Source organism: Rhinoraja longicauda, chromosome 30, assembly GCF_053455715.1.
Source record: "Rhinoraja longicauda isolate Sanriku21f chromosome 30, sRhiLon1.1, whole genome shotgun sequence".
In the NCBI taxonomy this organism is placed as follows: domain Eukaryota; kingdom Metazoa; phylum Chordata; class Chondrichthyes; order Rajiformes; family Arhynchobatidae; genus Rhinoraja; species Rhinoraja longicauda.
Genome location: NC_135982.1, coordinates 11,445,972 through 11,460,988, shown reverse-complemented (window position 1 = coordinate 11,460,988; position 15,017 = coordinate 11,445,972). Strand labels below are relative to the sequence as shown.

The following is a 15,017-nucleotide window of genomic DNA, read 5'->3' as shown; positions in this document are numbered from 1 at the left end:
GTTGTTGCAATATTTTCAGTGTTTTGTAAGATGCTCAATGAGGGATTGTGTGGTGATCTTAAATGATAAAGAAGTTTTGCGAGCAAATTAAAGGTCTAGACATATGTGCTTGTGTTTGAAGTAACTGTGGTTTAACACAGACACACAGCGGTCATCCTGTTGCCCATCAGTCAAGCTCTGCTTGAAGATTATGTCAAAATCCAGAGAGCAGGCAGGGTCTTCCGTTCTGTTGATCATCATAAGTGATAGTAGAATTAGGCCATTCGACCCATCAAGTCTACACCATTCAATCATGGCTGATCTATCTCTCCCTCCTCACCCCATTCTCCTGCCTTCTCCCCATAACCTCCGACACCCGTACTAATGAAGAATCTATCCATCTTGATAGATTTTGCCTCCACAGCCTTCAGTGACAAAGAGTTTCACAGATTTACCACCCTCTGACTAAAGTCGGTAAGAACAGTATGGAGGGTAAAATCAGAGGGAATTGTGTTACAGTTTAGATAAAATTACTTCCTTTAAAATATGAGGATACTGTCCACAATGTAAAAAAAGCTAAGATCCCTAATTAGTTCCTTTTCTCTCCAGTAGCACCAAGATCCCACTAACTGCCGATCTAATTTTACAAGCACCAGGAGGGATATTAGATGCATGCAGACAATAGGTCCCTACTTTCATTCCTGCCGCATGTAAAATTTAGAGCAGACTTTAGAACAGACATTCAAACAGGTACATGGATAGGAAGGGTTTAGAGGGACCTGGGCCATAAGCAGGCAAATTGGACTAGCACAGAATGCCAGCACGGAAGGGGTGGGCTGAAGGGCCTGTTTCTGTGCTGCACTGTTCTATGACTTTAGAAAGGTTGGTCGAAGGATCTTGGTGCTACTGGAAAGAAAGGAAGTTAATTGTTCATCTGGAGTGCCATCTTAGTTCAGCAAGGACCTATACACCAGCAACACTGAAGTTGCTGAATTCATCCCCAAAACATCTCTGAGTCTTGTGCCCTCTAGTCCAAAATTGTTTGAAATTGGTTCAACCAGTGCTTTATCTACAGACTGAAGTATGCATTTCAATTATAATTAAGCGACATTTATCAACATTTTTTTTCCCTCCATCAATATACCCTCCTCTTCTGTATTGATTTTGTGCCCAATCATTTGTGACCAATTTCATTTGGACAGGAAAGGTTTCAAGGGACAAGTGCCAAATGCAGGCAGGTAGGACTAGTGTAGATGGGGCATCTTGATCGGCATTGACAAGTTGGGATGAGCCCCATTATGGTGTGGATGGAGGATTGGCCAGTTAACAGGAAGCAGAGGGTAAACACAAGGGTTTGGCTTAATGGTTGATGTGATAGCTCAGGGGATGGGGGAATATGGATTACGTGCAGGCTGTTATAAGTTGGTCTTGGCATCATGTTCAGCAAAGATTTTGTTGGCCGAAGGGCCTGTTTCTGTGCTGTACCGTTCTATGTTCTCTGCTCTATGTTGGTGAGGCCAAACCTGGAGTGTTATGTTATGTTTTGGTCTCTCTGCCATAGGGAAAATGCTATTAAGCTGGAAAGAGTGCACAGAAGATTCATGAGGATGTTGCCAGGACTTGAGGGCCTGAGCTATAGAGAGAGGCTGGTCAGGGTAGGACTTTATTCCTTGGAGCACAGGTGATATTGTAGTTGTGTATAAAGTCATGAGGATAAACGATAGGGTGAATGCATGGTCTCTTTCCCCAGAGTGTTGGAATCAAGAATTAAAGGGCATAGTTTTAAGGTGAGACATGAGAGATTTAATAGGAACTTGAGGAGCAACCTTTTCACACAGAGGATGGTGGGTATATGGAACAGAGAGAAAGTTGTTGAGGCAGGTACAAAGGCACCTTTTAACAGACTTTCGGGCAGGTTTATGTGTAAGAAAGGTTTAGAGTGATATGGGACTAGCTTGGATGGAGCATATTGGTCGGTCTGGACAAGTTGGACAAGTTGGACCGAAGGGCCTGTTTCCATGTCCAATGAGTATAAGAAAATAACTGCAGATGCTGGTACAAATCAATTTATTCACAAAATGCTGGAGTAACTCAGCAGGTCGGGCAGCATCTCGGGAGAGAAGGAATGTGTGATGTTTCGGGTCGAGACCCTTCTTCAGACCCTTCGTCTGAAGAAGGGTCTCGACCCGAAACGTCACACATTCCTTCTCTCCCGAGATGCTGCCTGACCTGCTGAGTTACTCCAGCATTTTGTGAATAAATCCATGTCCAATGAACTCCCTGACTCAATATAATGAGTGGTTAGTGCAGGGGATCGACAATTTATAATTTGTATAAAGATCTTGGATGAAGACAATAAAGTTGCTAATGTTACAATGGTAGACGGGGCAGCAGTGAAGAGGTTGTACAGAAATTACAAAAGGATGGGCGTAGGTTACACGAGAGGGCAAAGAACTGCAAAAAATTGCCCTTTTTTACAGGAAAAATAACAGAGCCAAACGATCCAAATGATGAGAGTGTGGGGCTCTGAGGTGCAGGGAGATCTGTATACCGGCTTCCTGAAGCTCGTGGCAGGCACGTTCTGATCAGTCTTAATCCTGTTAAATGGTGGGATAGGCTTGAGGGGCCTCCACTTGCTCCCAATCCGTACGTTTGTAATGGAACTCTGGACGTAAACCTTGTGGAAAAAGATCAGAGGATGGAACGGAGATGGTTGCAAAATGGAGGGCAAAACCGAGACGCGCCAATCTAATGACTCGCTTTATTCACGCAGGAAGCATGACGGCGGGGAGCACAACATCTCCAATTCGTTAGAGCCGCCGAGCCTAGAGCCACAGCCACTGTACTCAACACGGCCCAACCTCAAGGTAGGAAGTCCTGAGCATTGTGATTGATTCACTGCATCGTCCCATTCAACAGCACACGGGCACGTGGTGAGGGTCCGAGGTTTGACAGACTCGTGTGACAACTTCAAGGTGCGGTTGACAATAGACAATAGGTGCAGGAGGAGAGCATTCGGCTCTTCGAGCCAGCACTGCCATTCAATGTGATCATGGCTGACCATTCTCAATCAGTACCCCGTTCCTGCCTTCTCCCCATACCCCCTGACTCCACTATCCTTAGGCTGCTTCAAGGTGTTGAATGGCTGAAGCCTATCTGCGTAGGCCTGAGCACACTCGGAGCCAGCGATGTGTTGCGTCTGGTGCTGACTGTGGACATTCATTCAAAGTATTCACAGTGGATGAGGTATTTCTCCTGGTAGATTTGCGCAAAATGCTGGGGTAGCTCAGTGGGACTGGCAGCATCTCTGGATGGAAGGAATGGGTGACGTTTTGGGTCATAGAAACATAGAAAATAGGTGCAGGAGGAGGCCATTCAGCCCTTCGAGCCAGCGCTGCTATTCATTGTGATCATGGCTGATCATCCACAATCAGTAACCTGTGCCCAACCTCTCCCCATATCCCTTGATTCCACTAGCCCCCAGAGCTCTATCTAACTCTCTCTTAAATCCATCCAGTGATTTGGCCTCCACTGCCCTCTGTGGCAGAGAGTTCCACAAATCCACAACTCTCTGAGTGAAAAAGTTCCTTCTTGCCTTCAGTCGAGACCCTTCTTCAGTTTACAGCCCTTTTCAGTGTAAACCAGCACCTGCAGTTCCTTCCTGCGCATGATTTCTCCCGGTATATCTCTTGGCATTATGTACGCATGGATGTTGTGATTTGTGCTGTGCTGCTCTATATTTTATGCTCTTGTTCAATGATGACTTGATTTAATCCGTCCTGATGCCATGGGGCCTGCTTTAATTATTAACACCAAGTATAGCATTCCGCTCCACACTCTGCCCCTCTGGTTACAGCCTGGTTTTATCTGGTCAATCTCACTACTTGATAATTCAAACCCCACCTCCTTCCAATCATCAATCTGTTGTTATAACTAAAGCAGACACAAAGTTTGCACAATAGCGTTGATATTACCTCAAGTCAAGCCATGGGCTATTTGTTCCAATATCCTTCCTGTACTGTGGAACCCAAAACTGGCATCTATTACCCCAACTGGAGACTTGCTAAGGAATATCTTCACTACTGCATCCTACCACTGGGATGCAATGGATATTTCCTTGCTATTTTACTGTTTACATTAGTTTAGTTTAGAGATACGGTGTGGAAACAGGCCCTTCGACTCACCGAGTCCGCACGGACTGGCGATCCCAGCACATTGACACTACCCTACGTACACTGAGGACAATTTTTTTTCTATGTACTCCAAGCCAATTAACCTATAAATCTGTACGTCTTTGGAGTGTGGGAGGAAACCAAAGATCTTGGAGAAAACGCACGCAGGTCAAGGGGAGGACGTACACACTCCATACAGATAAGCACCCGTAAGGATCAAACCGGGGTTCCTGGTGCTGTGAGGCAGTAGTTCTACCGCTGCGCCACCGTGCCGTGCCGCTGGTTTGACTATGGATGACCATGGTCCTCATCCTCTGCGAATACTTAAAACATAGAACAGTACCACACAGGAACTGGCCCTTCAGCCCACAACTTCTGTGCCAAACACGATGCTACGTTAAACTAATCTCATCCGCCTACACCTGATCCATATCCCTCCATTCACTGCATATCCAGTTGCTTAATGATAAACCTCTTAAATGCCACTATTGTGTATGCCTTCACCACCACCCCCAACACTCACTGCCCTCTGTGTAAATAAATATACGTACCCACATTTAGGGCGGCACGGCGGCACAGCGGTAGAGTTACTGCCTTACAGCGAATGTAGCGCCGGAGACCCGGGTTCGATCCCGACTACAGGTGCTGTCTGTACAGAGTTTGTACGTTCTCCCCATGACTTGCGTGGGTTTTCTCCGAGATCTTCGGTTGCCTCCCACACTCCAAAGACGTACAGGTTTGTAGGTTAATTGGCTTGGTAATGTAAAAATTGTCCCCAGTTTGTGCAGGATAGTGTTAATATGCGGGGATCGCTGGTCGGCACGGACCCAGTGGGCCGAAGGGCCTGTTTCTGCGCTGTATCTCTAAACTAAACTAAACACATCTACATTACATGCACATCTACATGAAACTTTGCCCCTCTCTCCTTAAAACTACACCCTCTAGTCTTTGACATTTCCACCCGGTCCTCCTGACTGTCTACCGATCCCTGCCTCTCATAATTTCATATACTTCATCAGGGCTCTCCCACAACATCTACTGTTCCAGAGAAAACCATCCACATGTGTCTGACCTCCCCTTCTAGCTAAAGAGCCCCAATCCTGCTGGCATTCTGGTAAAGCACTGGAAAAGGGAATGGGGATGTATGGAACCAGTGCAGCTATGAGATCACATCACAGCGCTGATGATGGAGGATAAACACCAATGTGGAGTGCTTTTTGGCACTAGAGTACTCCTTGAATTCTCAAAGTATTTACATCACAATGTATTCATCTGCAGCAAACACTTTAACAATTGAAAAATATACGAAGAGCAATTATGTGCTTCAAAAAAAAAAAGACACAAAGTGCTGGAGTAATTCAGTTGGTCAGGCAGCATCTCTGGAGAACATGGATAGGTGGACCTTTCAGGTCGGGACCCTTCTCTAGTCTGAGAAGGGTCCCATCCAAAAAAACTCCAGAGCTGCTGCCTGACCCTCCGTTTTACTCCAGCGCGTTGTGTCTTTGTTTGTAAGGCAGCATCTGCAGTACCTTGTTTCTGCTATTCTATGGCTTTCCCTTTTAACATGTCGCTGTAAAATGCCTGACTGCATTTTCACTTGTAAAGGCGTCTGTGTAGTGGCTGCTTTATACTCGTGATCCAGGGGCAGTGAAGTGCTTGTTATCGTGGACTGAGACCAGGCGTCAACTCCAGGAGGCAATCTCACGGCACTTAGCACGGCTGGAAGTGAATTGTCACTGATGCAAGGCAAAGTGGCACGGTCCTTGAATTTCTTCCTTAATTGTTACCGAGGCATGAAGCATTCACTGCCTCTCTGGCATTGGAAGAGTCAATGCATATTAAAAATTAACCTGCACTCGGTCTGGTGAGAAAAGCAAAGAAGACATGGGAACGCGTACAGGCACACCGTTGTGCCCCTCGTCGAAACAGTTATGCAGATCCCGAAGCAAGGGGTGAATTGTCACATGTGCCGAGGTGCAGTGAAAAGCTTTTATAGCAGGCTATCCAGTCAGCAGAAGGACGATACATGATTACAGTCGAGCCCTTTACAGTGTTTCGATAGATGCATGATAAGGGAATAACATTTAGTGAAAGGTAAAGCCAGCAAAGTCCAATCAAGGATAGTCCGAGGGTCACCAATGAGGTGGATAGTAGTTCTGGTTGTGGTAGGACGATTGAGTTGCCTGATTGTCGGCTCAGACCTCCCACATATAGTATTCTTGCCACTCCAGCTTCCTCCCACAAACCTGCAAAGAGGCAATTTCCACCCCTTTTTCAGCATACACTGTCTCAGAGTTATCCCTCACCCTTAATTACAATGCTCAGCAGCAGTTCGTCATGTTCAGTATCTGCATAATGAATAAGAAACCATTAAAAGTGAAGATTCAAGCTAGTAGTTGGATTTATTAATGCAGTAGTACTGCTTCAATGTCGGGAGCCACGACCGCCCCGACGTGCAGCGGCGTCTTCGCCCGCTGCGGACCTTTTACCGTCCGGCGCCACCTGGAACGTGGGAACTTCAACAGCCTGACCGCGGGAGAAGACGGCAGGGGAAGAGAAAAGACATTCTGGCCTTCCATCACAGTGAGGAGGTGACTGGAGGAGACTCACTGTGATTGATGTTTCTTGTTTTCATCATATCATATATATACAGCCGGAAACAGGCCTTTTCGGCCCACCAAGTCCGTGCCGCCCAGCGATCCCCGTACATTAACACTATCCTACACCCACTAGGGACAATTTTTACATTTACCCAGCCAATTAACCTACATACCTGTACGTCTTTGGAGTGTGGGAGGAAACCGAAGATCTCGGAGAAAACCCACGCAGGTCACGGGGAGAACGTACAAACTCCTTACAGTGCAGCACCCGTAGTCAGGATCGAACCCGAGTCTCCGGCGCTGCATTCGCTGTAAAGCAGCAACTCTACCGCTGCGCTACCGTGCCGCCCTTTGTTTTGTGTTGGTTTGTGGTTGTGTGTGTAATTGCTTATTTTTATTGCTCTTATTGTTGGACTGTGGGTGACGAAATCTCGTCCAAAAGACTTGTTTTTTTTGGACGACAATAAAGGTAATTCTGATTCTGATTCTGCTCGTAAACACAGCTAGTACGATAAGCCCTGAAATTCCAATGGGATCAGGGAGTGGGACTGTAATGCTGAAGTATGACTGAGGAATCAAAGTGTTTCTGAGATAAAATAGGACCCATCCAATACAGTTTTGTGGAACTGTGCAGCACTGGAAAAGCCCCTTCGGCCCACAATATCCTTGGTGCCACGTTAAACTAGTCTCCTCCGCCTGGAAAACTGGAAATGTTGAATGCAGCTTGGGCCTGCTGGCTTTCAATGTCATGAGAAGAAGCTCGCTTGTCTTGATGGGTGATTCTTGCATCCGTTACCACAGGAACCAAGGCCGGAAGGATCCGGGCATTACATCCATTGGCTCGGGGTGGTTTCATTCTTTAGGTTGGAACTGCCTCTCCTAAATTATAATTTTAATTGTGATTGTAATTGATTTTATCAGCCGAGTATGAAAACAAAACAAGTATGTAAACCATACGAGGAATTCGATTTCCCTACATACAGTCATTACCAAAAAAGCAACAGAACACGCAACCACATAAAAATTTAACATAAACATCCATCAGTCTAAACAAACAATGCTTCAGTCTGATGGCGAGGCACCTCTACACGGTTCACTCATCAAGTTCACCGAACCCCAAATAATTAATTTATAAGACACAGAAGCCACAGGTGGCTCTGGAGGCCAAGTCAGTGGATATTTTTAAGGCCGATATAGAAAATTCTTAATTAGTACGGGTGTCAGGGGTTATATGGAGAAGGCAGGAGAATGGGGTTAGGAGGGACAGATGGATCAGCCTTGATTGAATGGCGGAGCTGACTTGTTGGGCCGAATGGCCTAATTCTGCTATCACTTATGAACCATGAAATTTAGTTTAGATTAGGCACTTCGGCCCACCGAATCCGCACCAACCAGCGATCCCCGCACATTAACACTATCCGACACACACTAGTGACCATTTTTGCATTTACCAAGCCAATAAACCTACAAACCTGCACGTCCTCGAAGTGTGGGAGGAAACTGAAGATTTCAGGAGAAAACCCTTCCGGTCACGGGGAGAACGGACAAACTTCGTAAAGACAGCACCCGTAGTCGGGATTGAACTCGGGTCTCTGCTGCTTCAAGCGCTGTAAGGCAGCAACTCTACCACTGTGCCACTTTAAGAACATTACCCTAAGAGTCAACCCCCAATCCACAAATGCTCAATTCATTAGTCCGGCTAAGATCACGATATGAATTGCATTAAAGAAATCTTAAACAAATGTCAATGTGTAGCGTTAATGTTTAAATGTCAGTGTCTTTCCCATATATTTATTGTCTTGCATTAATGGCTCAACAATGGAAATAATTGGACTGGCCTATTCTATGGCTATTCACTTTGTAATCAACACCATCTGACACCATCCTAGGGATATGGGCCAAATGCCGGTAAATGGGACTAGCTTAGATGGGGCACCTTGGTCAGCATGCACATGATGGGCAGAGCGGCCTGTTTCCATGCTGATTAACTATGTAGTTTTTGTCCTTTCGCTAAAGGTGTTCATGTCGAGGGGGCAAAAGGTCTCATGGTCAGTTCCCTAGATTGGTTGCAATTGCATTGGGAGACGTAGACTTTAACCCGAGCATTAATTTAGTCTTCCTGTCTCGGGCAACGTGAAAGATAGTAGGGATAGTTCCTACTTCATCACAGAAACACTTTGATTCCTCATTTATATTTCAGTGGTTACAGCACACAAAGACCTGAAAAGGTGGTTCTTAGATACAGCTGAGAGATTTGAAGGTATTTGCTTTCTAGTGAGAGTTGAAGACAGATTTGTTAGCTAACGAGGTGTGTTAGTTCCCCAGGGAATCCGCGTGCCTCCGAAGTGGAATTGCCTTGAAATTACAGTGAGCATATGAAGTACAAGTGCATTAACATTCTCTAACAGCATTCTCCTGTCTGTCATGAAGATCAGGAGTCGAGAGTATTTAATTGTCAGATGAACTAGGAACGGAAAAATGAAAGTCTTTCCTGCTGCAGCTTTACGGACCCATTAATGTAATGACACAACAATAAATGTGCAATAATCGATAATTCAATAAATTAATCATTAGTAATGCTAGGGAACTGGATCTGTTAGGAAGGAACTGCAAATGCTAGTTTGCACCAAAGATAGACACAAAGTGCTGGAGTAACTCAGCGGGACAGGCAGCATCTCTTGATAGAAGGAATTGGTGTCGTTTTGGATCAAGACCCTTCTTCAGGCTGTGCATCAGGGGAGAGGGGAGATCCACATCCTCTTTGATGTCTTATGTTCACATCTTACCCTTCCATTTCTTTGTGTCTCCCTCTCCCCTGACTCTCAGTCTGAAGAGTGTGGGAGGAAATCAAAGATGTGTTAACCGAAGATGGTTAAAGTACACGTGTGTTATACATTTTAGTTTTACCATGTAGAAATTACAGCAGTGTTTGTGCATAGTTCCCCCCATTTCAGGGCACCATAATATTTGGGACACATGGCTTCACGGGTATTTGTAATTGCTCAGGTGTGTTTAAATGCCTCCTTCATGCAGGTATAAGAGAGCTCTCAGCACCCAGTCTTTCCTCCAGTCTTTCCATCACCTTTGGAAACTTTTATTGCTGTTTATCAAAATGAGGACCAAAGTTGTGCCAATGAAAGTCAAAGAAGCCATTATGAGACTGAGAAACAAGAATAAAACTGTTAGAGACATCAGCCAATCCTTAGGCTACCAAAATCAACTGTTTGGAACGTTATTAAGAAGAAAGAGAGCACTGGTGAGCTTACAAATCGCAAAGGGACTGGCAGGCCAAGGAAGACCTCCACAGCTGATGACTGAAGAATTCTCTCTATAATAAAGAAAAATCCCAATCCCTGCCCAACAGATCAGAAACACTCTTCAGGAGTCAGGTGTGGATTTGTCAATGACCACTGTCTGCAGAAGACTTCATGAACAGGAATACAGAGGCTACACTGCAAGATGTAAACCACTGGTTAGCCACAAAAATAGGATGGCCAGGTTACAATTTGCCAAGAAGTACTTAAAAGATCAACCACAGTTCTGGAAAAAGGTCTTGTGGACAGATGAGATGAAGATTAACTTATATCAGAGTGATGGCAAGAGCAAAGTATGGAGGAGAGAAGGAACCGCCCAAGATCCAAAGCATACCACCTCATCTGTGAAACACGGTGGTGGGGGTGTTATGGCCTGGGCATGTATGGCTGCTGAAGGTACTGGCTCACTTATCTTCATTGATGATACAACTGCTGATGGTAGTAGCATAATGAATTCTGAAGTGTGTAGACACATCCTATCTGCTCAAGTTCAAACAAATGCCTCAAAACTCATTGGCCGGCGGTTCATTCTACAGCAAGACAATGATCACAAACATTCTGCTAAAGCAACAAAGGAGCTTTTCAAAGCCAAAAAATTGTCATTTCTTGAGTGGCCGAGTCAATCACCTGATCTGAAACCAATTGAGCATGCCTTTTATATGCTGAAGAGAAAACTGAAGGGGATTAGCCCCCAAAACAAGCATAAGCTAAAGATGGCTGCAATACAGGCCTGGCAGAGCATCACCAAAGAAGACACCCAGCAACTGGTGATGTCCATGAATCGCAGACTTCAAGCAGTCATTGCATGCAAAGGATATGCAACAAAATACTAAACATGACTACTTTCATTTACATGACATTGCTGTGTCCCAAACATTATGGTGCCCTGAAATGGGGGGACTATGTATAAACACTGCTGTAATTTCTACATAGTGAAACCAAAATGTATAAAAATGGCCTTTATTAAAATCTGACAAAGTGCACTTTAACCACATGCGATTTTTTTCTATTACAAATCTCAAATTGTGGAGTACAGAGGCAAATAAATAAATGATGGGTCTTTGTCCTAAACATTATGGAGGGCACTGTACATTATTGATCTCTTGCTTGTTCACTCTCCTACTCACCCCTCCTCACCCTCCCCATCATCCCCTCCCTCTGCCCACACCCACTCAATCCCTCCCCACCTAGATTCAGTCATTGAGGGCAAGCTGAACATTCTGAAAAATGAATCTGGGTTGATCTTGGTTAATCTGCTTTGCTCTTATACTCAGCACTGTAATCATTAAGCAATCAGGCTTATTTAATAAGCAAAGGATTTTCAAACCAAATACAAGGAGCTGCAGATGCTGGTATACAAAGAAAAGACATAGTGCTGGAGTAACTCAGTGGGTCAGGCAGCATCTCTGGAGAACACAGATAGGTGACGTTTGGTGCAGGTCCCTGACCCTTAAATATTTGTCACCCATCCATATTCTCCAGAGATGCTGCTTGACCCATTGATTTACTCCAGCACTTTGTGTCCGCTGCTGAATCCAGATTTGTTTCAGGTTGGCTGATTATAAAACTTATTTTTATGATCAAGTCATGATCAAACAAATAAAATTCCATATACTGGTTATATTTCAACATTTTTATTCTTTGGGGTAACTAACGAAATATTGTTGAGAGCAACCTCTTCTGTGTGACTTGGAGGATTCTGCCCACGAATGCACCATGTCCCGATCCATTGGGAAGTATGGGACAGCTCATGAGAGATGCAGGGTTAAATCAATGATACTTTATTGTACCTGTACCCTAGGTACAGTGAAATTCTTTGTTTCTGCATACAATCTGGTAAAATCCAGATTGCAGCAGACTTCACCCAGGCAGTACTCAACAGTCGCCATGTTTCTAGCTACACCAAAGTTTCAAAAGTTCTTAGTACAAAGTTTCAAAAGTTCTTAGTACATTCTTACTTTCTTGCAGTCGTGGATATGTCCTGTGGCCCCAGGCAGCCCGCAGGGTCCCTCTACATTCTCAGCGGCCCCCCGCCGGGTCCCTCTTCATTCTTGGTGGTACAGTACACTGGGTCCCTCTCTATTCCCGGTGGTGTGGTACACTGGGTCTGGGTGGTGCGGTGGTCTGGGTGGTGCGGTAGACTAGGTCTGGGCGGTGCTGTACACTGGGTCTGAGCAGCGTGGTACACTGGGTCTTGGCGGTGCGGTACACTGGGTCTGGGCGGTGCGGTACACTGGGTCTGGGCGGTGCTGTACACTGGGTCTGAGCAGCGTGGTACACTGGATCTTGGCGGTGCGGTACACTGGGTCTGGGCGGTGCGGTACACTGGGTCTGGGCGGTGCGGTACACTGTGTACCTCTTTGTTCCCGGTGGTGTGGTACACTGGGTCTGGGCGGCACCGTACACTGGGTCTGGGCGGCGCGGTACACTGGGTCTGGGCGGTGCGGTACACTGTGTACCTCTTTGATCCCGGTGGTGTGGTACACTGGGTCTGGGCGGTGCGGTACACTGGGTCTGGGCGGCGCGGTACACTGGGTGGGTGGAGCGGTACACTGGGTCTGGGTGGAGCGGTGGTCTGGGCGGTGCGGTACACTGGGTCTGGGTGGAGCGGTACACTGGGTCTGGGTGGAGCGGTACACTGGGTCTGGGTGGTGCGGTGGTCTGGGCGGTGCGGTACACTGGGTGTGGGTGGTGCGGTACACTGGGTCTGGGTGGTGCGGTACACTGGGTGTGGGTGGTGCGGTACACTGGGTGGGTGGTGCGGTACACTGGGTCTGGGCGGTGCGTTACACTGGGTCTGGGCGGTGCGTTACACTGGGTCTGGGTGGAGCGGTACACTGGGTCTGGGTGGAGCGGTACACTGGGTCTGGGTGGAGCGGTGGTCTGGGCGGTGCGTTACACTGGGTCTGGGCGGTGCGGTACACTGGGTCTGGGTGGAGCGGTACACTGGGTCTGGGTGGAGCGGTACACTGGGTCTGGGTGGTGCGGTGGTCTGGGCGGTGCGGTACACTGGGTGTGGGTGGTGCGGTACACTGGGTCTGGGTGGCACAGTACACTGGGTCTGGGTGGAGCGGTACACTGGGTCAGGTGGTGTGGTACACTGGGTAGGTGGTGCGGTACACTGGGTCTGGGCGGTGCGTTACACTGGGTCTGGGCGGTGCGTTACACTGGGTCTGGGCGGTGCGGTACACTGGGTCTGGGTGGAGCGGTACACTGGGTCTGGGTCGCACGGTCCACTGGGTCTGGGCGGTGCGTTACACTGGGTACCTCTTTGCTCTCGGTTGCTGGGCCTGCCAGGTCCCTCCTCGTTCACAGCGGCGCAGTCCGAAGGCAAGTGTGCTGGGGATAGAATAGGGAGCAGGGCATGCAATTATACCTGCCTTCAATGAACTCAACCACTGTGCACACCAGTCACTGGCCCTCTGACCCACGGCGGTTTTTAGTAGTTTCTGGACTCCTGTTGTGAGGGAATTATGTTCATCAAGGTGGAGGATGTTTCCCATGGAGAATATTGCCATTTCAATCATCAGCGTCCAGCAGCCAAAGGTCACAATCACTGAGCTCCTGCTGTTTCGGACACCATGATGATGTGGCTCGGTTCCTAATGAGTGGAGCTCCTCCCCTCTGGCAGCAGTGACAGATTTCTACCTGGACCTGGACAACTGCATTTCTTCATAGCTTCACAAATAAACTTTAGTCAGAATCTCAAAAAATATACACAGAACAAAAACCATGTAAAACTCGTAATGTGTAGGAAGGAACTGCAGATGCCGGTTTAGGCAGCATCTCTGGAGAGAAGGAATGGGTGACGTTTCAGGTCGAGACCCTTCTTCGGACTAGTTAGGGAAAAGGGAAACGAGAGATATTCACAGTGATGTAGTGAGATAAAGAACAATGAATGAAAGTTTCGATGATAAAGGTAACGGGCCGTTGTTGACTGTTTGTTGGGTGAAAACGAGAAGCTGGTGCGACTTGGGTGGGGGAGGGGTAGAGAGAGAGGGAATGCCGGGGTTACTTGAAGTTAGAGAAATCAATATTCATACCACTGTGCTGTATATATCATTTATATGTCCACACATTCAACATTGCTAATGCTCTATCCAGTCGTGTTAGCATCTCCCTTTTTTCTTGCATATCACATCTTTACCACTCATGTGGCCTCCTGGGGTGATATCCCTGCCCATGTTTGAGGGTTGTCCCCACCAGACTCAATGTCCGGCAGCTGAATGACCCTAGGTTGTGGTCTTTTCAAACTACTGCTCTGAGGACCTTTCCTATTACTAGGAGTATACTATGACAACCAGCCCAGGAAATAGCTCTGCACATTAATCTGTGGCTGACGAAGCAGGATACCCATTCCTCGTGTATGATCGGTAATGGATATCTGATAGTAATTAGCAAAAGAAAGTACGGTAGCAAAAGAGTAACGGCAACAGGAGCCCTCCAGCCCTCTGCTCCTGGTCCATTATGTGCTTCGTCCAGTAATACGTTTTGTGGCACAGTGGTGCAGAGGTAGAGTTGCTGCCGTACAGTGCTTGCAGCGCCAGAGACCCGGGTTCGAACCCGACCACGGGTGCTATCTGTACGGAGTTTGTACGTTCTCCCCGTGACCTGCGTGGGTTTTCTCCGAGATCTTCGGTTTCCTCCCGCACTCCAATGACGTACAGGTTTGTAGGTTAATTAGCTTGGTATAAGTGTAAGGGCCTGTTTCCGGGTGCCTGGAACACTCTACTGGAGATGATGGTGGAGACAGATACTGTGCGACAGTGGTATTTTAGAGACCTTTAGGCAGACGCATGGACCTGCAGGGAATGGAAGGGGATGGATCACCTGTAGAGAGAGGAGATTAGTTTATTTTGGCATCATGTTCAGCACGGGCATTGTGGACAGAAGGGCCTGTTCTTTACTTTCCTATGTTCTATTAAACTGATTTGCCTCTGGGGATACCTTAT

The 15,017-nt window shown here is 46.9% G+C and overlaps 1 protein-coding gene across 14 annotated transcripts in view; it reads left to right on the top strand.

The window, feature by feature from the left end:
- The window catches only part of LOC144608138 (rap1 GTPase-activating protein 1-like), a 396,852-nt gene that overhangs the window by 252,707 nt on the left and 129,128 nt on the right, over nt 1-15,017 (top strand). For 13 of the 14 annotated variants that reach the window (XM_078425536.1, XM_078425541.1, XM_078425532.1 and 10 more), the window contains one exon: nt 2,753-2,846. The exons of the other annotated variant lie outside the window; for it this stretch is intronic. Coding sequence is in view for 1 of the 13 variants with exons in the window: in XM_078425530.1 (XP_078281656.1) it covers nt 2,753-2,846 (94 nt within the window). In the remaining 12 variants the exon portion in view is untranslated. The remainder of the gene's footprint in view (nt 1-2,752; nt 2,847-15,017) is intronic. 14 annotated transcript variants of the gene reach the window in all.